Source organism: Kogia breviceps, chromosome 15 (genome assembly GCF_026419965.1).
Source record: "Kogia breviceps isolate mKogBre1 chromosome 15, mKogBre1 haplotype 1, whole genome shotgun sequence".
Lineage (NCBI taxonomy): Eukaryota > Metazoa > Chordata > Mammalia > Artiodactyla > Physeteridae > Kogia > Kogia breviceps.
In genome coordinates, this window is record NC_081324.1 from 39,455,575 (window position 1) to 39,480,977 (window position 25,403).

At 45.4% G+C, this 25,403-nt stretch overlaps 1 protein-coding gene across 7 annotated transcripts in view; it reads right to left on the reverse strand.

Annotated features, from left to right (window-relative positions):
* Window positions 1-242: 242 nt before the first annotated feature.
* FHOD3 (formin homology 2 domain containing 3) overlaps window positions 243-25,403 on the reverse strand; it is a 507,955-nt gene continuing 482,794 nt past the window's right edge. For 4 of the 7 annotated variants that reach the window (XM_067016011.1, XM_067016009.1, XM_059041320.2 and 1 more), the window contains 3 exons: window positions 19,912-20,086; window positions 12,773-12,934; window positions 243-846 (listed from right to left, as the gene is read on the reverse strand). In XM_067016011.1, the coding sequence (XP_066872112.1) occupies window positions 764-846; window positions 12,773-12,934; window positions 19,912-20,086 (420 nt within the window). In that variant the 3' untranslated portion in view covers window positions 243-763. Of the gene's footprint in view, window positions 847-12,772; window positions 12,935-19,911; window positions 20,087-21,450; window positions 21,475-25,403 lie in introns of all 7 variants that reach the window. The other 3 variants (XM_059041316.2, XM_067016010.1, XM_067016012.1) reach the window with 1 other exon arrangement.

The following is a 25,403-nucleotide window of genomic DNA, read 5'->3' on the forward strand; positions in this document are numbered from 1 at the left end:
AGGTCATTGCTAACTTGTACTGCCACAAAGATTGATGCCTAATTAATCTGGAGTTACACAGAGCACACATGTCAGTGCTTCTCACTCAATTAACAACAACAAAAAAGGAAACCCAAAGGGCCTGGAAGCCATTCTGAGCCAGGGTCCTTCTGATGAACCCAAGAAAAGGTTTTGCTGATTCAGAAGGAGGCAAGCCTATGGAGCTGTTTAAAATCCTGCACCAGGAGAATGAAAATTTCCGGTTATGGCATTAAACTCTATTTATTTAGTATTTGAAACATGGTGTACATTTCTGAATTTGTATAAACATTTAGTACATCTAAAATCCACAACTGGTAAACAATCTGTGCTTTCTTTTGTGTACAATTTTGGAGTTTACATCTGGATATTTTGGTGTTATGGAGAGACCCAGTCTGTGAACCTAATCAAACTGCGCCTCATGACCATAGTAACTGTGACGGAAGTGATTTGCTCCTTAAAAGGGCTGTTCCTTGCACAGAAAAGGTGTCACACTTTGGAACTACTAAGCCAGGTGTCAAGGAAACAAGAGAAACACAGCTGACATGATGAAGAAAGTCTGTGAAGGGGACCCCAAGATCCATGTCAGTGCACAGCGGGCTACGCAAGTCACTCAGTGACACCTAGGCATGGGTACCCCTTTCAGAACCTTTGGGTGTCAGAGTCTCCTCACCTCCCACCGGAGGGGTTCCTTCCAGCAGGAGCTTGCACTCTGCATGGGCACACACCTTAGGGCACCAGGGGGTCACAGCTGCAGCTCTGAGGTGCCCACCAGGCCCAGGGCCCTGGCTTCTTCCGGAGTCAGGCCGCTCTTCAGGGTCCTCCGCACTGCAGTGGCGCCAGCAGACCAGAGGCGAAAGGACGAGAAGAGAAGGCGGTGTTAGCAACCAGGCATGTGGCAGTCAGGCCACAGGCCTCCTTGCCCCGAGCACTCCCAGAGGAGTCACAGGACTCACGGACACTTGGCCCCGTCCTACTCCTGCTGAAGTGCCCTGGCTGGCTGGCCGCCAGGGCAGGGAAAATCTAGGGGCTGCCAGGGACTGACCTGAAGATGACACAGGCACTGACCTGGAAAGTCAGGCAGATAGGGGACCTCGTAAGAGGGGAGGGGGGCAGGAGAGGCCCATCCTCATGAGGTGTCTGAGAAATGGTGCAAACTACAAAATGCAGGTGGCATGTTGAGAGCTCAGCCTTTCCCAGCATAAGGAGCAGATCAGAGCTGGAAAAGGAATTACTGAGCATAGGAAAATGCAAATTCCAGTGATGCAAATTAGGTAAAATAATCCCGCAAATCTGCAGGGACATACCTCTGTAGAGGCCCCACAGCAAGGCATTAACGGAACCCGGCACCAGGGGTAACTGTCAGGATGAGTTCTCAACGAGCATCAGGGTCTTAGTCTCAACTCATCAAAGGGCCTCTACAGGGAATAACCAGTGACTCCTTGTAGACTGGATGCCAAGGAGCAAACTGCCAAACTTCTGAGTGGATTTGGTGGATGTTCTCTGTGAAACACACAAGGCTCAAGAAGGACCCGTGACCTCCCTGCCCTGAGGTTTACAACTGGCAGCTAGAGGCACACTCATATTTAACTGACTTAGAATTGGCTTATGTTTAGCCTGACATTATGGGTTTTCCATTGTTTAGTGCTGATCAATTTCGATGTCAAAATAAAGGCTGAATAAGGCTGCATGAAGAGGCAGCTGCCCCTTCCAAGACTGGTCCTTTCATTTGAAAGGTTCCTATTTACATTTTCCTTAGCTGATAAATTGTATTTGGCCTACTCTGTATGGAAGTCATACAGAGTTCTGGGCATTCTATTTTCGGAAGAGATGTGTTACAGATCTACCATCTACTGTAAATCCTCAGTCAGCTGGAGTCCCTGAGATCCTCAGGTAAGGCCCTTGATCAGAATGTGGAGAAAGTAAAGCTCACCCTTAGTGTTTTCCCACCTTCCTTGCCAGACCTAATTCCCCATGCACCCTCTATGACAAGGGGGCCTGTGTCCTCTGAGGCCTCCCCAGAGGTGAGGGTCCCACCTTATGTGTCTGCAGCAACACCCAAATCGATGCCTCCCCTGGGCAAAAGCCCACTTAGCCCATGGACAAAGAATCTGAAAGAGCTAGGCCTCTGGTAGAACAAACAGCGGCTAATATCTACTAATAAATACTTTCTTCTCTCCCAGGAATCAGCACTCTGAACAGGAGCCAACACCCAATCCATCAGTCCGTCAGTCAACAAATACTTCATGGAGAACCTATTGTGCGCTCAGCACTTTAACTCGAAGAATGGACACACTTAGGGAAGATTCACAGACATTAAGCATGGGTTTATAGACGCACAAAGCTCTGTGGTGAGGGGTACCCTCAGATCATGCCACCGCACGCTGCTGTATTTTCAAGCCCAGCTCAGGGCCCTAGAGCCACTCGTCTGCAGCTGCTCCTACACTGGCTAACCCTCCCGCAACCCCGGACCCCTTGGGCTCCAGACTGAGTATTTAACTCATCCAAACAAAATGTTTGGCTCCAGAGCCTTGGCTGGAGGCAGATTGCATTTAACTGAGTAATGGAATTTGTTCTATGGGGCAGCAATAAAAATACTTGTTTGTTAATACCCTTTATGTTCTTTAAACACTCCTTCAAGTGTTTGTTAAAGAAAGATAATAATTTTAATGGCAGAAAACAAGATGACATATTTCTCATCCTTGACAAGGACTGCTGAGACCTCTTATCCAAGATACAAAATTCTGCCTGAATAAGTCCATGCTGCACTAGGAGGGCACCTTACGTTTCCTTAGCAGCAGGAGGTGGCATGGGCTAGGAAGCACAGCTTTGTGCCTTCAGGTATACACACTTGGCCGAATGACCACAGAAGACTCCACAAACTGGTGGCATTGAAAGATGCCTCTTACAGTTCTGTTCACATGTTTGCTTTAGCCTAGAACTATAGGGTTCAGTTCATGTAAATACTTGAGTAAGGACCCTGGCACCTCACGGAACAGGCAATAATCTGCTAATAGATATGGGCATCGGGCCAACCTATCTGGGACCAGCTCAGAGAACAGAGCAAAGCTTAATGGTGCTGCACCAGCCTTGCTGCCCTCAGCCTCACGGTCTACGCGCAGCTTTGATGCACGAGACCCCTGAGGACCTTCCTGCCCCCTCCAGCCTGGGCTTTTCTCTGCTGTGGGGAAAAGCCAGTATAAGGGAAGGTCCCTTTGCTTGCCAGGTGTGTCCCCAAAAGGCAGGTATTCATAGAAAAACTGGCCCCATTTATGGAGTCCCGCTTTCTATGGGCCTTCATGACAATTCAGATAAATTCTCCCAGAAATACGTTAACCCGGAAAAGGACCTTCAGAATTTGAACCCTTCCTTTGTTAAAGACCCTTGAAAGAAGGTGTGAAATGAAGGTAATCAGTTGAAATCAGCTTTGTACCCTGATTCAAGTCCTGCATGGAAAGGGCCTCTTATGGTGTCTGTCTGTCCATCTACCTGCTCGTCAGTTAACTCATTCATTCAACAGACGTAAGTTGCGTGAGCCTCCACCTTGAGCCAAGTGTCCCACCCAGGAGGCCGGGAGCTGACAGGAACACGGAGTGAGGGGGAGGGCGCAGGGCAGCAGACCCTGTCTGCCCAGAAGTTGGCTCTCACGCAGAAAGTTTCCAGAAAGCAAAAAAGGGTTGAGGACATATGAGAATGAGAGGACCAACACACAGGAGCTGGCAGGATATGGAACTTGCACAACAGAAACAAGCCTTCCATCAAATAGGGCATTCTCAACTAGCACTTCTCAAATGCTGGCAGGCGGGGTGGGGGGGGGGGTGTGTGCAGGGGGGAGGGCTGGCTGACATCTGATAAGATAAGATAACGTCTGGGCCCCTCTCCACTGCTCCCCCTTCCTGCTTCCCACTTGAATGCCCTGGCTGCAGCAGAGCTGCTCGCCAGCCTGTCACATGTGACAGCCTCCCCTCCCTGCAGCTGCTTAACAGAGAACAGGCCCTGGAAATGTTTATCCCTGTCTGCCTCACACTCCTTCCATAGACGGCATGGGTCACTTTGCTGGCACCAGCAGCCACTTGATGCCCCAGGCGCTTGGGACAGCTCTCACGATGTCAGCAGCGGGGTCTGACACAGAGGTGCCTCTGCTGTCAACATGCAGCACAGGGGGGTCTGGGGTTCACGGAAAAATCTTAAGTTCGTTTTCTCTTACTTTACCCCCTCCCTTGAATTGAAAAAAATGTTTTGATCCTACAAAGTGCTCCCAGGCAACTCTTTGCTGATGTGAATCTGAGAATAACGGCAGCGGTGGCTGCCATTTCCTGAGCACTAGCATGGATTACTTCACCCCATATTTGTGGAAACCCTATGAGATGGGGACTGTGATCATCTCCCCAGGGAACAAGCAGCAGCGGCATAGAGAGATCGAGTCTCTGGCCCCCGTGTACACAGTAAGGGGAAAAGAAGGATTTGGGCCAGGACGTTTGAATCAGAGCCTGCCCTGGAAACAACTGCGCCCCGACGCGCCTGGCAACACAGGTTCTGACAGTCTTTCATGTTGATGGCAAATGGACCGAGTTTTACTTCCATGTGACGGAAATCCACATGTGTGCTCTTTCACCTTTGGATCACTGACAGATTTTTTTTTTTTTTTTTCAGTTTTTTCACATAATGTCAAGCAATTTGGAAATAAGTTGTGTGTGTGTGTTTTGTTTTGTTTTGTTTGTAATCCCAAAGGTCCTAAAAATTGTTCTATCGAGTATACTAAGAGCGCTGTGTCTAGGATGACAGGGGCTCATATCAGAACTTGAAGGTATCTTACATGTGTGTTTCTTGGGGTTGGGAGGTAACTGGCCCCACTGGTATTCAAATGCTGCCTGTCCATTTGTGCAGCCCTTGTTCCTGGAGGGACCTGTTTGCGACTGGAGAAAAATGGCAGGCCCAGGCCTGCCTCTTTGGACTTAAATACTGGGAATCATTTTAAGGTGTATCATTCTTAGTGATTCGATGTTAGATATTCTGTGGGATTTTCATGGGTTTGGGGTTTTTTTGTTTTTTTGGTCAACGTCAATTATTTAACCATTTGGGTTATTTTTCTTACTTCCACCCTCCGTCATAAAGTCCCATCCATTAAAAGAAGAGGTTTCCCAAATTGACAGCATTCTACAAAATAACCAACTGACTGGTACTTTTCAAAAGTGTCAAGGTCATGAAATGTCTTCCACAGATCAGAGGAGACTAAGGAGACGTGACGATAATGCAACGTGGGGCCCTGGGTGGGATCATGGAACAGAAAGAGGGCATTAGGGGGAAAATGCTGAAATCTGAGTCAAGCCTGCAGCTGAGTTAATTTTTTGATGCATTGTCCTACAGTGTGCAGGGTGTTAACATGACGGGAAGCTGGGTGAAGGATGTAAGGCAACTCTCTGCTATTTTTGTGACTTTTTTGTTAAGTCTAAAATTCTTTCAAAATCAAAAGCTAAAAAAATAAAACGTGGAATAACAATGACAAGAAGCCAAGGTTCCCAGACCTGGTTGATTTAAACTCAACTTCATAGACTCAGCCTGAGCACAAAGAACCAAGGTCTCTGGGAGAGGCCCCGACAGTGCATTCTAACCTCGCCAGGAGATTCAGATCCCTGACTTAGAACATTGCCATCTGAGTGAGATGCGGGGAAAGGAGGCCCCTCATGAAGGCAACGGCCTTTGTGGTGATAGGGCTGAAGTCTACGAGTTCTGCCTAACCCGGAACTATGTTCACTCACGCTGACATGGCTCTCAGCAATACTTACGGTTATCAGGCGCTTTCTACAGCCACCGGTCTGGCCACGGTCTTGGCTGCGCAGTGCCCCTACCCCACTTCCCTCCTACATCTGTGGCTACGTTCACATCCAGTGCTCCTCAATAATCTCTTTGGTTCCTAGGTAAGCACTGAACAGAAAGCAATCGGTTGGAATGCAAACGCAGACTGCTTCTTATGAGTCACGTTGTTGGGGAGGATGGGGAGGGGATGGAATCTGGCCTGCGTGGAAAGAAATGAAACAGTTCTCTCCATTGCTTTCTGAGCTCAGAGTTCTCAGCATTATTGCAAGTCCTGGGCGGGACAGAACTGCCTTCCCCTTCTCCAGATGAAGTCTATCTAGCTCTTTAGTGCTTACTGGGATGTCACAACAATACTAGACACATACAATGCTAACAATCTAGGCTTCCGTGCACAGGGGCAAGCCATTGCACCAGTGTCCTGGGGGTAAAAAGAGAAGGGAAGATTGGTCTCAGCAGGCCAAGTGAGGTGGACAAGGAGCCAGGTGGGTGATGGTAGCAAAGTGATAAGGGGGCAGGTGCGGTTTCTGTGCACAGGTTCGTGGGTGACTTCCCTGGCAGCTCCTAAACACTTGCAGGCAGCTTCACATTCCTACCATGTTTGGGACCCTTGGACAGCAGTGTGAAGGGAAGGAGGGTGCTGAGAACCCGTCATAGGTGCCCCGCTGAACCCTCACAACCATCCCGGGAGGCTGGCACGATCGCCCTCATTGTATCGAAGAAGACTGAGGCTCAGTGAGGACAAGCCATTTATACGGGAACAGTCTCCTTGGTTGTATGACTGTGCAAACTCCCAAGCATGGAACTGGATTCCATCTGAACTTGGCAGCAAGGGCAATGAACTACTGTAACTCCCTGCCAGTAAGGTACACTTTGACACTTTCCAAAGCACCCTTCCTAGAACCCTCTACTTTGCTCTTAGGCAGGACAGACAAATTCTCAGATTCCTCTTGCTTACTGATTCTCCCTCTTCTTGAACTTCAACTCTGGGGCAAAAGGGTGCCTGGCATACAGACAGACACAGTGGAGGACACACAGCCAGCCTCCTTTGTCAAAGTGCTAGTTCCCAATTTGGAAGGGAGATTTGTCCGAAAATACAACAACCAGAGAGCCATTCAGGGCAGTGAGACCCTTCCAAGCTCTTACTGCACCACCTGTCTAACCCCAAGGCTTCTACCTAAGCTTCTTTCCGCATCAGAGTCCTGGCTACCAGTCTGACCCTGCTCTAGAGCAGGGGGCTGCTTCCACCCCCTTGGGCTTGGGTACAAGGCCCGTACACCCTTGTTTAGGACCTGCCTCCAGGTGACTTGGAGTCTGTTCTGATAGCACCTGCTCTGATTCGGGCCTCATGTCTCTCCCCCATCCACAGACTCTAATTATGCCTCCCAGCCCACCGCCATCAAACCCCTTCACAGTCCCTTTCCTGTGTCCACCCAGCCCTGCCTCCAAGACCTTCCCAATGCAGAGCCAGGCTGCAAATGCCTTCCTTACTTCCCCATCTTCCTTTTCTAGTGACCAGGGCTTGACACCCACCATAGGTTTAAAGTCAGCCCCAGTGAATCTTAGAGGCACTGTCAGCTCCATCCCCTTTCTGGTCACTCTACCCACGAAGCCTGGAGTGGGCGCTGATGAGGGTGGCACTTCTCCCCAGAGGCACAAACCCTTATGTTGGCCCTCTAAAAGGCAGTGACTCTCCACCTGGGTCTAGGGAAAAGATTTTGATTCTCTCTTGGACTTATTCTATTTATCTTCCTGTCATGTGTCCTGTACACATGGGTGGCTGCCCTTAGCTGTCTTTAGAGGAGGAATCAGTCCAGCTTTAATGAGCTCGAAGAATAATTAGGTGCTGAGTAAATAGTAATGATGTTGAGAAGACAAAAATTTGATTGAGAAACTTTGGTCCTTTCCACTAACATCTTATTTTACTGTATTCTAAGAGCATCCGTTTTAAAGTCTCTGGCCCATTCCATTGTCCCTATAAAAGAATATAAAATTGTTAAGTAGGGAAGAACTATGTAAATAACATGCAGGGAAATTTTTCTTAATGGGATTAGTGGAAAAATTCCTGAACATTTTCATACCACTTTGGAAAATTAGAGACAACTAAACTAAGCTGAGTGCTGATCAGTTCCAGGGCTCAATCTAGTATTTCGTGAGGCATATCTCCCATTTTCCCTAAAACAGATTCAATATTTTTTTTCAGATTCATTCATTCTCCTTCTCCACGGAATCCTACTTAACAGATAGCATGGCAACACCCCTCAATATTCTGTAAAAGAAGATTTTAGTTATATCAAATCAATGTGAATATGTCACATGCCCTTCAAGAGGAATGTTGAAGTCTCATAAGAGATGGGGTGAGAGTGAGAGCGTGAAGTCAAGTCAGAGCTCAGTGTTCCTTTCCTAGCAGCCCCTAGAATCAGACTTCTGGCCCTTCCCATTGAGAACCTGTTCTTGTAAGGGTGACCAACCTTATGTTCCTAAGACACCGTTAGATTATTTGTAGGTCACATCCAAGTGATTGCATTTTTAAAGAAATATAGCCCTGAGTCCAAAACTCCACGGTCACGTCACAGGTGGGGCCCAGACTCCCCTTGAAGAGAAACTCAACAGGAGAGGGGACATCCAGCCTCTCTCAGCAGGAAAGAGGAAAAGGCCAACTGTGAGTCCCTAATCCCTGCTCTGCTCTGTGATAGTCCAGGGTAATGGCTACATGCAGACAGACAGCCGGGCAGAGACCCTCTTCCGAAGTTGGGTCCCACAGAAAAGAACACAAGGGGCCCTTTTCTTCCCCAGGCCCCAGGCCCGTCCGGTAGAATCACAGTGGGAAGGAGATCTCAGATGCCCATCAACTTCAGGGTTTTCTAGGGAAGCCCAACATCCAGGAGGCCTAAGAGAACAAGTAGTCCCAGGACAAAGGACTTGCCCCAGTATAACGAAAAGAGAAACCAAAATAAGAAGAAAACAAAGAGCTTAGAGAACGTTCTCCTTGGCCATCTCCACCAGCTGATTCGAGAGCCGTGGCTAGAATCTGGGGAAGCATATGAGGTGCACTGTGTTGACATTTCACAGGCTAGAAATCAACTGGACAATTCGAAACATTTAACTTAATGAGACACCGATGGCACCAGCTGGGAAAACAACAGAAGGGGCAGAGCCTGGGAACCTGCAAATTCATTATGGTGCCCTCGGTGAGTCCCAACTGGCTGCATATTTCAGGCTTTAAGCAGGACATTTGGTGGATGTAGGCCTAGCCACCAGCATCAAACATGAAAGCAGATGTTTAAGTATCTCAGAGGATTCTTGAGGGGCCTGCAGGTCATAAATTTCTAGGTTATGGGCTGGATTCTGTTTGGTTTCCTACAATAGCTGGACTATTATTGTCTTTAGCCAAATGAGGTATAGCCCAAATATGCTGGTTATTCATTTATCCACTTGCCACATGGCCACCATTACACAATCAAATCAAATGCAGCATCGTTTCAGGGTGAGGCCCCAGCCCAACACTTCACATCGATTTTGCAAACTGGTTTTTTCTCATTCCTTTAACTTCTTATGAAAAGCTAGCGTTTACATCCCTTTATAACAGAAATCAAAGTAACTTCCCCCATCTTAGATTTCTGTGGATGGTGCCATTACTAATTAATTAAACCTGCTACAGATAAACATTTACATACATGCAGTGCTGTATTTGTTGTAGTAACTGCATCACAGGACAAAATGTATTGGGCTAAATAAAAAGAATATAGGGCTGTTTTGCATAAGATTGGAATGGAAACGATACCACAGGAAATTATTTTATGTCAACCACAAAAACAGGCAAAATATCTCTCTGGCCAGATTGAAGAGGAAAACTAATTATGACTGTGTTATTGTTCCCAGTGACATTATGTGTCTCTCTAAAAATCTGCTTCTCTCTAGACCAGAGGGCAGGGCCAACACTCTTTGCCAACACAGACATGTAACCTATAGGAGGAGTACATACCCTGGGCCAGGCCCCTCTCAGGCAATCTTCTTTTCTGAGGTCCCTGACCCAACCCTGCCCACCTTCTGGAGGGCACTCCCTGACCTGGCATCCTTGCATCCTTTCTCAACTCCTCTCCCATGGTCTGATTCCCCACACGCTTTTTCCAGCTCCTCCCAGTGGAGACTCTTGCACTAAGGTTGCCCACTGCAGGAAGCCCAGGAGTTAACTGGCGCAAAATTTCTGCCATTTGCTTACTGGTTTTTTGTGTTTTTTTTTTTTTTTTTTTTTTTGTGGTACGCGGGCCTCTCACTGTTGTGGCCTCTCCCATTGCAGAGCACAGGCTCCGGACGCGCAGGCTCAGCGGCCATGGCTCACGGGCCCAGCCGCTCCGCGGCATGTGGGATCTTCCCGGACCGGGGCACGAACCCGTGTCCCCTGCATCGGCAGGCGGATTCTCAACCACTGCGCCACCAGGGAAGCCCTGCTTACTGGTTTATTGAAGTAAATAAGAGGAGGGCAATAAAGGGCAAATACTGAAGATAATCTACTTAAGACACCTCAAAAAGCCTCTCATAAGTTTCATTTAAAAAAACTATTTAAGGGCTTCCCTGGTGGCGCAGTGGTTGAGAATCCGCCTGCCGATGCAGGAGACATGGGTTCGTGCCCTGGTCCGGGAAGATCCCACATGCCGCGGAGCAACTAAGCCCGTGAGCCATGGCCGCCAGGCCTGCGCGTCCGGAGCCTGTGCTCCGCAACCGGAGAGGCCACAACAGTGAGAGGCCCGCATACCGCAAAAAAAAAAAAAAAAAAACAAAACTATTTAAGAAGGATTTCTGTTCGTGAAAAAGAGCAAGAGAAAAACAGGCAAATGGTATGGACAAGCCATACATAAAAGAAGAGATGCAAATCACGAGAGGCTCGACCTTCCTAGTACACTAGCAGGGAAAAGTAAGTTAAAACCATAAGGAATACTATTTCACACGCTTCAGACAGGCAAAAAGGCAAGTGCTGGCCTGGCCTGGAGCATGCAGTGTGGAGGGAGTGTGGGTCGGCCTCACCCCTTTGGAGATGAGTTTGCCCCCCAAGATGTGCACACCTGGGGACCCTGCAATTCCAGTCCTGGCCTCATACCCCATTGACCCCCTCCACGTTATCGTGCATAGGGTCCCCTGGGGATCTTGTTAAATGCAGATTCTGAATCAGTTGCCCTGGAGGGGTCCCCACGAACAGGCATTTCTAGCCAGCCTCCAAGAGGTGCCCATACTGTCTGAGGAACAACTTTAAGTAGCAAGTCCCTAGCCAAGTTCTTACATGGGAGCACCAAGAGAATGGCAAAGAATTCACAGCAGCACCAGGAAATAGTGAAATGTTGGAAAAAATAAATGTAAAGGTCTTAGATATTGATGTTGGAGCCCACAAACATATTCCTGAAGATGTAAAAAGCCAGTGCCCCTGAATGATAGTTTTCCATTTAAAAAACAGAGGGAATGTGGCAGGGGGCGCACAGAGTGGAACAAGATTCCTTCTCCTAAGGCCACTAATCACCCAAGGGACCTGGGCAGGGCCCAACCGCAGAGGTTTTCAGGTGGTCAGCTTGGGTACAGCCCAGACACCTGGAATTTTTAAAGCTCTGTAGAAAGTTCTAATGTGCAGCCATGGTTGAGAGCCACAGTTCAAGAAGTTACTCAAAGTGTGTACCAGCAGGATGGACCTCATCTAGGACTGTGGTGAAAACACTCTCTCACTGAATGAGAATCACATCCCCCAGCCCCCAAGTTCCGTGGTTTGAGAAGCTCTGCTTCTCCCTGGTGGAGGTGTCAAGTGATACTTTCTTTTCTGGGGGAAAATTCCTGTCACAATCTAAAGCCAATGATATAAAAGGAGCAGGGTCCGAGAGTCTGCAGCAATTTGGTTTAGTGTTCTTTACCCTGGAAACAAGCATGTCAACGGGTCAAACAGAACCAAGGGGTCCGAAGTATGCAGCCCCAAACTCAGTCACCTCTCGTATGAATCTCAAAGGTGGCACCGCCCGGGGGGCTCTGAGTTTGAGTTCTTACTGAACTCCTGCCTCCGGACAGCCACTCTCCCTCCTTTCACTTTTGGGAGCCAGGAAATGAGGAGGCAGCCAGACTTCCTTTTTACAAAACAACATAAATCCCTGTCCTAGGGATTGACCTTGAGTGACCAGCACCAGGCCAAAGCTTGGGGGCTGAGCTCTCTTCTGAAACACACTAGGGCCACGGCCATGAAGGCAGATGTCAAAGGTTCAGAGAACCCTGCTTCTCTACAGTGAGCCATCCCTGTGAGCGTCACCATGGCGCCCACAGAGGCAACTCCACACCCGTCATTCGGCGGATAGGGGCAGGTAACAGGCTGAGACTACATGGGCAAATAAGTTGCTTTGATTTAGTTGAATCCTCTGTTTGGTAGGGAAAAAAAAAACAACTGGTCAACCTAGGCTAACATGAACAATTTTCAGCATCCTAAGGACCAAAAATCGCTTGCCACCCCTGGTTTCACCTTCAGCATGTTCATGGGCAGCGGTGAACCCCTGGGGGAATAGTCTCCAGCCCAGAAAGTAGCCCCTGATGCTGGGTGAGGGGCAATAATATGGCCTCAGCAAAGCATCCAGGGCAGTGCTTGGCAACGGGTCCCACTGTGCCCACCCCTGCACACCAGCGCCATCTAAGGGCCTTTCACACCTTCCTGGGGACAAAGTGTGAATTGGGGGAGGCCTGACCAGAAATAGCAAATACCCTGGACAGGTGCCTAGAGCACCCCTCCTCCCCAGTGGCCAATGCTGACTGACTGTCCAGCACGAAATCTTTTGTCGATGGGCACAGGTGGGCCCTCCAGGCACCACTGACAATTCACCAGAGCCCACCTCTGAGTCCCTGCCCTTCCTGGGTCATACAGAACTGGAGGGCTGGTCCCTGCAGGCAGAGTCCCACATCCTAACTCCAAGGCACTTACGAGACTTCCGGTTGGCCCGGGAGCGCTTCCTCTCCCGCGGCACCACTCGCTGACTGGGCACTTGGGTGGCTGACTTGACGATGCGGTCCATGATCTCATCAGCAGCATCATCCGTGACATTAGGCGAGTCATCCATTCCCATAGTCCACGAACTAGCAGATCCTGAAGAATTAAACAACCAGAGAGCACGAGGTACTCAGAGAGAAGGAAAACACAGCACTGCTCCTGCAGCAGCAAAGCTCGTCAGCAACAGAGCACAGCAGAGGCCAGAGCCAGTGTTGAGCCTCCTGATGGACCTACGGGTGTTCCCCCATCCCCACTGCAGGGGCACCACAGTGACCTGTGACCATCACCCTCCAGACTCTGACCTCCCATGAATCCATACCTGGGGCCCTTATGTCATACTACCCTGTCACACAGCTGTGTTGTCATCTCTCACTGTCCTGGATGTGCCTCCACCTGCCAGGTCCTGTGGTCATGGAAGGGCAGACTTCCCACGCCGTGTGCTGCTATGTACATCACAGATACCCAGTAGAGTGCTTCCAGAAATGTCCAGAGACATTTGTTAAGTCAGCTCCCCATCTGTGGTTGTATGTGCCTAGCAAATGTCAATTACCCCTAACTTCTCATTCAGTTAAATAAAAATCAATGGATTTTGTAACATATAGCTTATCTTTGGATTAACTAGCCTTTAAAAAACATAACAGGATTGCCATCTTCTACCAGGAAAAGGGAGTTAACATAACATTTTCTTTGGTACATTCATCTGCTTCCTGACCAGAAAAAATATGTTTATAAATAGCTGTATGTTAAGACAGTCCAAGTCTGGTATAAAAGCATCTGCCCCTAGACCAGCAAGAAGAAAATACCACAAAAACATGGGTTCCCAAGTCATATTAAACACTCAGAAATGAATGCTATTTTAATTCATCAAAAACTGTGCCTTTGTGACTGATCAACTTCCTTGTGAAATCTCTTCTCTAAGATGGGAAATACGCTTCTGTAAGAAAAAAGATGTACAGTGTGCTCAAAATTGTGAATTTCCTCTACCTATACTTCTGTTTGTAACAGACATACAACTTTAAAATCCTGCAGGTGAGTGTTCTCAGACTTTTATGTTTATGAAACACAGGCACCCTGAACTTGTCCAAGGTCCAGCTAAAGCTGAAGAACAGTCAGCTTTTCTCAAACCACAGGTGAAAAAAAATGTTCGTAAATATATATCTTGAATTTTGAATTCTATATTTCTATACTAATTTTTCAAAACTTTCGGTGTTTGGATATCACGAGAAATAGTTGGGAATAGTTGATTACGGTTCAGTAGACTGCACATTTTATAGACATGTGTTTGTGGTTGAAAGTTCACTGCAAATATGTAATATGCTATAATTTAGTCATAATTTCTGCTAGTAAAGTTCACATGACTGAATTGAATAAACACTTTGCAAAAGGAGTACCAGGATTCTGGTGTTGGACCACTGCACTATTTGAGACCTGTGGCCATAGAACAACAATGTTTTCTGATGACAACGCTTTTGTTGTGGTCATTTATAAAAATCGTTTTGCGTTATGAGTGGGAGCATACCTACAACACTGGGCTATACAAAGTCAGGACATTTTACTTTTTCTGCTTATGCCCAAGGGAATTTGATCTACTTGCTTCCATCAGAAGACTAGCTTTTTAAGCATCATAAAACCCTTTAAAAATATGTTCTTCTCAGAAACGAATATTTGAAATTGCTGAATTTTTCAGCATTCTCAGGCTGGTCCAGGTGTTCAAGTTGGAGGCAAGAGGCCTCATAGCGGCACAGCTCTCAGACTTGGGCTCTGCACAGCCTCTGAACCACGGCCCTCCTCATAGCAGAGCCATCAATATGGCAATTGCTTTTTGCCCAGCAATTTCCTGTTTTCCCTTTTACCTACTGATTTTTTAATTCTGTGCCTCATTTTGAAATGCCAGGCTACCCTTCCCAAAACACACAAAGCTCAATCAAGTGTCTTTGGTCATAATATAATATAATTTGCTCCTGGTGAGCCAGAAATGAAGGCATCATCTGATCTTTCCATGAGAATTACCTATACTTTCATCTTATACATTCCTGGGAATCTGCTTTCACTGTGATGGGTCAGGAGATGCTTACAAGGAATATCTTGCCATCTGTCCAGGACTGTCAGACTCAGTTTTGTGATGCCATCATTTTCTCATGACCTCATTCTTGGTTCTGCTTTCTTATCCCCTCTCCCCTTGGTTACTGTCATCACTGCCTGATTACCATTTATGCCCATTCTTCTTGGTCGTGTATATGTTTCTCTTTCTGGAACCTCTGCACTCACATAGAGCCACAGGAGAACACTGCCCATAACTTACAGACTCCAAGGGGCCATTTGGCTCCCCATGGTCTCCCAAGTGTTACCCAGGCATTTATATATACTGAGATGTCTATATAATTATTATATATAATATATTAAAATATATATAGATAGAGATATGGGGGAGGGGATAAAGCATTATAGACCATGATAGGACTATATCACTTTATTTGAACTTTACTTTTGAAAATATGTAAACTGTAGTTTGAAAGAAAACACTGTAACTAATGTTTTCCCTTAAAAATCTAACTTAAAAAAATAGTCTAAAAGGAAAATAATTATATCCAAATAGATATTATATTAATGTAATAAACGCTTACCTTTGTTTCTGAAAGAATTTCCCTGGGTATAGACTTCTAGGTTAGAAAGTTCTCTTTTTGGCAATTTAAAGATGCCATTCCACTTTCTTCTGACTTCCATAGCTTCTGTCAACCGTGAGTCATCATTCTTACTGTTGCTCCTTAGAAAGTACATTCTTTTCTCTCTGGCTGTTTTAAAGATTTTATTTATATCTTTGGTTTTTAGCAGTTTGCCCATGGTATGCCTAGATGTGGTTTTCTTTGCATTTACTCTCCTTGGGTTTGTTACGTGTTTTAAATATGTGGGTTGATATCTATCATGAGCCTTTGGGAAATTCTCAGCCATTGTTTCTTTAATTTTTCTTCTTACCCATCTTTTCCTTCTGGTACTCCAGTTACAGACACATTAGACCATTTGACTGTGTCCCACATATCTCTTACATTTTGTTCCATTTTTTCTATTTTTTCTCACCATGCTTCAGTTTGTACATTTTCTATTAACATGTGTTGTTTGAATTCACTAACCTCTTTTGCTGGGACCAGTCTGCTGTTAAACCCATGATATCAATTAATCATTTCAGATCTTTCTTTTTTTCAGTTCTAGAATTTCCATTTGATTCTGTTTTATAAATTTCAACCTTTTTATCAATTTGTCTCTATTTTCCTTTATTTTCATGAACACTTATAAATGGTTAAATTTGACTGCAAATTTCAACATCTGGATCACCTGGAGATCTGCTGCTCTACTTTTCTTCTTGTCAGCCATGTTTTTATGTTCTCTTGGCTCATAATTTTGACTACGCACTGGACTTTGTGTAGAAAAGAATGCAGAGACTGAAGTCGGTGTAATTCTTCTCCAGTCTTTACCCTTTCCTGTTAAGCAGACACAGTGAAGGACTGAGGAGGGTTGGGGCCAGATAGCAGTTTTCACTGAGTATCAGTCCACCTCTGTCTTTAAATATTCTGTCTTTAACTATATGTATGCATTTGTTGAAGGCACTTACTCTAGCTTGTCTTTGTTTCCTCAAAACTTCAAGACTGTGGAAGATTTCCTGAAGGCTTTCTGGCCCAGCCTCCCCCTCCCCATGCTGCCCCAGCACTTAGCAAATGTCTCATGGAGTAAACTGTCTGCATTTGAAGCTCCTCTAGCTCCAACCTCTTATGCCAGCTCACGTGACTACTAGAAGGCCTGCTGGCTTCTCTTTACTATTAAAGTCACTCTGCGCATGGCAAGTCTAATTCTCAGCCTGTGCCCAGACTTGGCAAATGCTCTTAGAGAGGTGCTCTCAGCTCACCTAGAATTCTAGTTTGTCTAGTCCTCTTCCCTTTCACAGTTCCCTGATGGATTTTGAGAGAAAGCTTTTGTTATTTTATTAAAGTTTCTGGTTATGGCAGCAGGAGTGGTGGCTTGTTCCTCCCTACGACATGTCACCTAGAAACGGAAGTCTCTGCATGTGCAGAGAAACTGAACAGCTTTCCTTTCTAATCTCTTTCATCAATTAGTGAAAAGGAACCCATATTGTACAAACCCAGCAATATCTTTTTCTCTTCGTCCTTTACAGTCGGGAAGCATTTTCTATTTTCTGTTTTAAAATTAGCACAGCATGTTATGTTCCATTAGAAATACTGGACTCCATCTCCCAAGGTGGCTTTCATTGCACTACCCTTACATCCACCAAGGTACAGTGGCTCAAGACTCCTGATGGCTGAGGTCACTGTGGCGCAGGTACTAATGCTGCCCTTGATCTCCTGGTGTCCATGGTTAGCCTAGCAGACAAAGCCTGCAAGAGCTGCTGAGGCACAGACAGACTCATGCATGGGCTGTCCTAGGTCTTTTGGGAGACCAGTGATTCCCATCCCCATAACCCCCAACACTGCAAAGGTGCTTTATTTTATTTTTATCCTTGTTTTACACTTTGTCTAGACTGACAGTCACTACTACTCAGCATTTAATGCTATAATTTTCTTCATCTTCTGACCTTCCCTACTTTCTTCTCTCCTCTTATATTCTGTCTTATTTACACACTCTTTCTCTCCTGTCACTTCTTGGTTTTTCTGAGAAATGGAGGCGTTTTATAGACAGCACTGGCCAAGAAGAGGGCACCTTTCTTTCCACATAGAAAACCAGACAATCAGAATGTCCCACACGAAGTGCTCAGGACCATGGTTTGTCACAGCTGCGTCTGTCTGATGTTGGTCACCAAAAGGCTGCCTTGGCGTTGCCAAATCGTAATTTATTTTCTTTCCCTAATTCCACATCCAAAACTACCTAAAAGTCAGAGGTTTTGGAAAGACCAAATCCCAGAGAACCTAATCTGTGATTCTTTGATGTGATAATAATACCTGCATGTATTTGGGGTATAGTCTGGGAATCAAGATTGTAGTAGGAGGGGTGACTTTTCTACTTATCATCTGTGTCTCAGGCAGGAGAACACTGGGGAAGGGTGGGTGGAGGCGGCCCTGTTTCTGGCATAGTCTAAGCTGTATATCACAGAGTAAAAGCCCTGTTAAAGGTCCAACGTTAAGAAGAGGAGAAGGAACTAGATTCAGTGACACTGTACTCACGTGAAATAAGAAAAACATTTGGTCATTTATAAAATAGCCTGAAGTGCAGCTCCACTTGGGAATCCCGCGTAAACCTTATGGATCTAGAACTCAGCCTGGAAGCCCCTTCAACCCTCCTCCTCTAGAGCAGCTTGTGGCCCTTGGTTCACAAGAAGCTACAAGAAACCATATACACCACGTGACCCTCTTCCTGCCAAAGAAAACCTGGAACTGCTTTTGTTTTTTTCTTTTATGTTAAAGTTATTATTCCTATCATCATTTTAAAATACTTAACATAGCTGACAACCGCAAAATTAAAATTTAAAAAAAGAAAAAGGGGGCAGTCAGCAAAGCTAGATAGAAGTCACTGATGGGTATTCTCAGGATTTTCTCCAGATCACAGCCCTCTAGATCTTGGCTGCCTTTTTAACATCTTGTGAGCCTGGATGGTCGCTGGAGCCTAGCAAGGGCCTGATGGGTGCTGCACACACTCATTTGTTACTGAGGTTCTGTGACGTGTAAGGTAACCCACGATGCAGTTCACCCAGTCTGCACAGTTTTACTTATTTTTCCACTGTAATTACTACTTGAACCCTTTTTACATATTAAAGCATTCCAACTTGGGCAATAAATACACGGTTTCTTCTAGCTTGTGTGCTAAGCAAACACCAAGAGGACAAAGCTAGTCCTCTAGGAGTTCATCCTCTTTAGTTATAAAGTTTGTAAGTTCCTGAGACCTAAACTGTGGTCTCAGGAGTACGTGGCAAGGCAGAGAACGCGGAGGAGGTGGATTCTGGAGGTGAGGAGGGGACAGGCAGAGGAGTGGGGACGGAATGAGCAATGGCAGGGTTCAGGCAGACACAGGGTGTGCAGAGTAGGGCACTGCCCACAATGTGGGGCTGAGTGAAAGCCAATTGTGGGAGCCAGGAGTGGACCAGACCCCAGGGAACCTCAAACAACAGCATGAATCGCGTGGGCTGGATCCTGCAGGCAGAGAGGAAACTTAGGAAGGTTCATGTGGCATCAGACTAGACCAGGGAAATACAGGTAGACATTCTCAGACGCAAAGTGCATCTCAATTCTCTCTCTTTTTTTTTTTTTTTGAAAAGTGCATCTCAATTCTTAATTAAAACAAAAAAATGGGCTTCCCTGGTGGCGCAGTGGTTGGGAGTCCGCCTGCCGATGCAGGGGACACGGGTTCATGCCCCGGTCCAGGGGGATCCCGGGCCCGTGAGCCATGGCCGCCGGGCCTGCGCATCCGGAGCCTGTGCTCCGCAACGGGAGAGGCCACATCAGTGAGAGGCCCGCGTACTGCAAAAACACAAAAAACAAAAAAACAAAAAAATCCCTTCCAGGTTATGAAACAAACATGGAAACTCTTATCTATCTTTACCATCTTGAAGTTTTAGTTTCCTCTCTGCCTCCAAGGATTTCAAAGGCAAAAAGGGATAGCGTTTTAATCCAAGGGTCATCAAACTTATTCTGTACCCCACCTGAGAATAAAAACATTAGGCTCTATGGTCCCTGTAGTCTCCGTCGCAACCCCTCAACTCTGCCACCACAGTGCAAAAGCACCTAGACAACACACACACAGAAGGAAGGGTGGCTGTGTTCCAATAAGACCTTATTTACAAGAATAAATGGCTGGCTCAATTTGGCCTAGGGGCTTTAACCCCTGAGGATTCGTTCACAATACTAATTCCTCTTGCTCGAATTAAGTTGTGCTTTTGGGAAGGGTTGCTTGTTTTTGAGATGAAGCTACTGAAGGTGGGTCACAAAGGTGTGAGTGAAGGAAAGTGTGATGACGTCAGCACGGAGAACCCCGGGGAGTGGACGGCCCTGAGCGGCCACTTCCCGGGCACAGTAATTTGTACCCCGTGGCGGGACCCGACACCACGGGGTGGCCACCCTGGAAGAGGGCGTTACCTCGGCTTGCTCGGCTGCGTGTGCGGACGCCCAGCACGGGGGTGGCGTCCTCCAAGGCAGGGGACGAGGTTTTCAGCACAGCCTTCATGTTCTCGTGCTCGGCAGCATCCTCGGCATAGCTCAGGCCTTGTGGCTGGCTCGGGGGCGCCGGGGAACCGCTGGAGAACTTGCCAGACTGCAAGAGCAAGGGGGGTTAGTGCGTGAGGTGACTTAAAAGCCAACTCAAGCTTAGAAAACCTTTAGTTGAGGAAAGCCTTCTCTTCTCTGTCTTTCGTTTACGTGCATTCTGCAGACAAGTTAGTGATGGCAGTCAATGAGGGGTCAATGAACTAATGACAAAGCATCGGCATATCCAGGAAGTTCTCTTATCAGAAAGAGAAGTCTTGGCCCCAGAAGGACCATACCCATCCCTCCAGGTAGTGGGTCTCCCAGCTCACTGCAGATCCCCTCAGTGGGAGCCAGCAAGGGGCAACCGACCTCAACTCTGGGAAAAATTCAGAAACCAAATCTGTTTCTAACACCACAGCCTTGATAGGAGCATTGAAATATGCTTGTTTATCAAATAGAGTGAGATTTATTTTTTAAAATATAGTGCCAGAAAGCAGTTAGAAGTTTCTCATATATCGTTTAAGATAGTAGAAGTTTAAAAGTGGGATTCAGTTACAGAATCATACAATGTTAGGAGTTGGGAAGGATTTTTCCAGAACTAGTCCCACCTCACTTTACAGAGAAGGAAACTGAGGCCGTCCAAGATTAAGTGACTTGCCAAAGGCCCCAAAAGGCTTTGATTCAGGGCCCAGATCAGAACATGGCACAGAAATTCATGCTGAAACTGAGTTTGGCAACACTCACTACTTCTCCTTTTGTCAAAAATTTAGTTGTTTTCACAAGCATTACGCTCACATGATGATATTCTCTAATTCTAGCTGAACAAAGACAGCATATATGTTTTACAAGAGGTATGCTAGAATATCGGGCCATATGCACACCATGCCAAACATCTGGATGAAAAATAAAAAGTCAGTTAGAATAACGTTTGCAAAGAGCAGCTCCATAGACTTCTGGCTCCCTCTTTTTATCCAATGTCTCAGCCCTGGTGCTAGAGCCTGGGACACATCCGTGACTTGTACCATCTGCACAGCTCCATCCTCATCCTTCAGGGCTGAGCAGCCCTGCCTTGGTTTCTGGTTCTGGCATCTGCACCAGGGTCAGGGGGAGAAACTGCTGCCCATCCCACCCCTCTGTCCATTTGTCCAGCAGTAGGAAGAGATCTGCTGACCCTGCCACTTTTGACAGGGCCTGGAACTCAGAGACAGCTTGGAAAATGCAGTTACCCTTCAGTCAGTCCCTGGCACACACATCATGATGAGAACCCGTGTAAGGAGGTTAGTGATCACATGGAAACCCAGCAGAAACCAGTCATGCAAGGTTTAAAGCACTGAACAGGGCTGACACTTCATGCTGCTTATGTCAGGTTAGATTCTACAGCACGCTTGAGAAGGTCACACGTGGCATTCTTTGTGTTTGTAAACATCCTACCTCAACTTCATCCTCTTCATCAGTCTACTCGAGAGGAAAGGACAGGACAGGACAGGATGGGAAAGACAGAGGGGATTCTTAGAAGGCAAAGAAGTCAGCAAAGATGAGATGATCTGACTGTCACATCAAATTCCAAATAAAGAATTCAGCCACCACAACCAGGGTGCACCCTGTTGATTTGGGAGCTGCTGAGCCCTGCCTGCGAAGCCCTCCTGTCTGGACATTCTCTCCGAGAGCCCCAAGACCGGTCCTGACCAAACTCAGGAGGGACTTGGAGCTCCAGGCCTATCTCCTGAGGCTGCCTAGGAGGATGATAACTGGCTTACCTGGTCCCCTGACCATTACAGACCTCACTCTGTGCCCTGCCACTCGGCTGGCCATGCTCAGTGGAACCACCACCCGCCAGCAATCAGGACCTCAGCAAGTTTACCAGCTTCCCTCTGCCTGTTTCCATCCATCAGCTGTCGTCCCCACCTCTCCTCCCAAGTGCTGGACCTCTCCCTTCCTAGGCCGCTGGGTCTGTGTCCCCGTGAATCCTTCTACAGACAGGCCAGACAGGGCAAGTGAGACAACTGCTGGGCAGAACAGGTCCTACTACACTTTCCTCAGAAACATGAAATTCAGTTCTTTTTAAAATCTTACCTGTCCTTCATGGAGGCTGTCTGAACTGACACACCATTCTTTTAATTATCACCAGACAAACTGCTTCAAGTAAATAAATACAATATCCCTTTTCCAAAAATAAATAGAGGGTGAAAGTCATGTCAATTTCTTAATTTTAAATCAAACACACCCTCAATTTAACGTGTGCTTCCACTGAGGTTACAAGCCAGGCCAGCAAATCAGGCACAGGTTTTTGAGAACTGACTAAACTCTTGGGAGCCGAAATGACAAAATGCTTCCAGTTCTGCACTGCCTCTAGGCCTTGTGACAAGAGATGACTTTTTTTTTAACCTTAGAGCTTCTTTTTTTTTTGAATTTTTGAATTTTATTTATTTTTTTATACAGCAGGTTCTTATTAGTTATCCGTTTTATACATATTAGTGTATATATGTCAGTTCCAATCTCCCAATTCATCCCACCACCACCAGACCCCCTGCCACTTTTCCCCCTTGGTGTCCATACATTTATTTTCTACATCTGTGTCTCTATTTCTGCCTCTCAAACCAGTTCATCTGTACCATTTTTCTAGGTTCCACATATATGCGTTAATATACGATATTTGTTTCTCTCTTTCTGAATTACTTCACTCTGTATGACAGCCTCTAGATCCATCCACGTCTCTGCAAATGACCCAATTTCGTTCCTTTTTATGGCTGAGTAATATTCCATTGTATATATGTACCACATCTTTTTTTTATTTCTTATTTTTTATATTATTTTTTTATTGGAGTATAATTGCTTTACAATGGTGTGTTAGTTTCTGCTTTACAACAAAGTGAATCAGTTATACATATACATATGTCCCCATATCTCTTCCCTCTTGCATCTCCCTCCCTCCCACCCTCCCTATCCCACCCCTCTAGGTGGTCACAAAGCACCGAGCTGATCTCCCTGTGCTATGCGGCTGCTTCCCACTAGCTATCAGTTTTATATTTGTTAGTGTATATATGTCCATGCCACTCTCTCTCATTGTCCCAGTTTACCCTTCCCCCTCCCCATATCCTCAAGTCCATTCTCTAGTAGGTCTGCATCTTGATTCCCATCCTGCCTCTAGGTTCTTCATGACCATTTTTTTTTTTTAGATTCCGTATATATGTGTTAGCATACAGTATTTGTTTTTCTCTTTCTGATTTACTTCATACTGTATGACAGACTCTAGGTCCATCCACCTCACTACAAATAACTCAATATCATTTCTATTTATGGCTGAGTAATATTCCATTGTATATATGTGCCACAACTTCTTTATCCATTCATCTGTTGATGGACACTTAGAGGTTGCTTCCATGTCCTAGCTATTGTAAATAGAGTTGCAATGAACATTGTGGTACATGACTCTTCTTGAATTACGGTTTTCTCAGGGTACATGCCCAGTAGTAGGATTGGTGGGTCATATGGTAGTTCTGTTTTTAGTTTTTTAAGGAACCTCCATACTGTTCTCCATAGTGGCTGTATCTATTTACATTCCCACCAACAGTGCAAGAGGGTTCCCTTTTCTCCACACGCTCTCCAGCATTTGTTGTTTGTAGATTTTCTAATGGTGCCCATTCTAACTGGTGTGAGGTGATACCTCATTGTAGTTTTAATTTGCATTTCTCTAATAGTTAGTAATGTTGAGCAGCTTTTCATGTGCTTCTTGGCCATCTGTATCTCTTCTTTGGAGAAATGTCTATTTAGGTCTTCTGCCCACTTTTTGATTGGGTTGGTTTTTTAATATTGAGCTGCATGAGTTGTTTATATATTTTGGAGATTAATTCTTTGTCCATTGATTTGTTTGCAAATATCTTCTCCCATTCTGAGGGTTGTCTTTTTGTCTTGTTTGTACTTTCCTTTGCTGTGCAAAAGCTTTTGTTTCATTAGGTCCCATTTGTTTATTTTTGTTTTTATTTCCATTTCTCTAGGAGGTGGGTCAGAAAGGATCTTGCTGTGTTTTATGTCAAACAGTGCTCTGCCTATGTTTTCCTCGAAGAGTTTTATAGTGTCCAGTCTTACATTTAGGTCTCTAAGCCATTTTGAGTTTATTTTTGTGTATGGTGTTAGGGAGTATTCTAATTTCATTCTTTTACATGTAGCTGTCCAGTTTTCCCAGCACCACTTGTTGAAGAGATTGTCTTTTCTCCATTGTATATCCTTGCCTTCTTTGTCATAGATTAGTTGACAATAGGTGCGTGGGTTTATCTCTGGGCTTTCTATCCTGTTCCATTGAGCTATATTTCTGTTTTTGTGCCAGTACCATATTGTCTAGATTACTGTAGCTTTGTAGTACAGTCTGAAGTCAGGGAGTCTGATTCCTCCAGCTCCATTTTTTTCCCTCAAGACTGCTTTGGCTCTTCAGGGTCTTTTGTGTCTCCATACAAATTTTAAGATTTTTTGTTCTAGTTCTGTAAAAAATGCCATTGGTAATTTGATAGGGAACACATTGAATCAGTATATTGCTTTGGGTAGTATAGTCATTTTCACAATATTGATTCTTCTAATCCAAGAACATGGTATATCTCTCCATCTGTTTGTATCATCTTTAATTTCTTTCATCACTATCTTATAGTTTTCTGTATACAGGTCTTTTGTCTCCCTAGGTAGGTTTATTCCAAAGTATTTTATTCTCTTTGTTGCAATGGTAAATAGTACTGTTTCCTTAGTTTATCTTGAGATTTTTCATCATTAGTGTATAGGAATGCAAGAGATTTCTGTACATTAATTTTGTATCCTGCAACTTTACCAAATTCATTGATTAGCTCTAGTAGTTTTCTGGTGGCATCTTTAGGATTCTCTATGTGTAGTATCATGTCATCTGCAAACAGTGACAGTTTTACTTCTTCTTTTCCAATTTGTATTCCTTTTATTTCTTTTTCTTCTCTGATTGCTGTGGCTAGGACTTCCAAAACTATGTTAATTAATAGTCGTGAGAGTGGGCATCCTTGTCTTGTTCCTGATCTTAGAGGAAATGCTCTCAGTTTTTCACCATTGAGAATGATCTTTGCTGTGGGTTTGTCATATATGGCCTTTATTATGTTGAAGTAGGTTCCCTCTATGCCCACTTTATGGAGAGTTTTTATCATAAATGGGTGTTGAAGTTTGTCAAAAGCTTTTTCTGCATCTATTAAGATGATCATATGGTTTTTATTCTTCAATTTGTTAATATAGTGTATCACATTGATTGATTTGCATATATTGAAGAATTCTTGCATCCCTGGGATAAATCCCACTTGATCATGGTGTATGATCCTTTTAATGTGTTGTTGGATTCTATTTGCTAGTGTTTTGTTGAGGATATCTGCACCTATATTCAT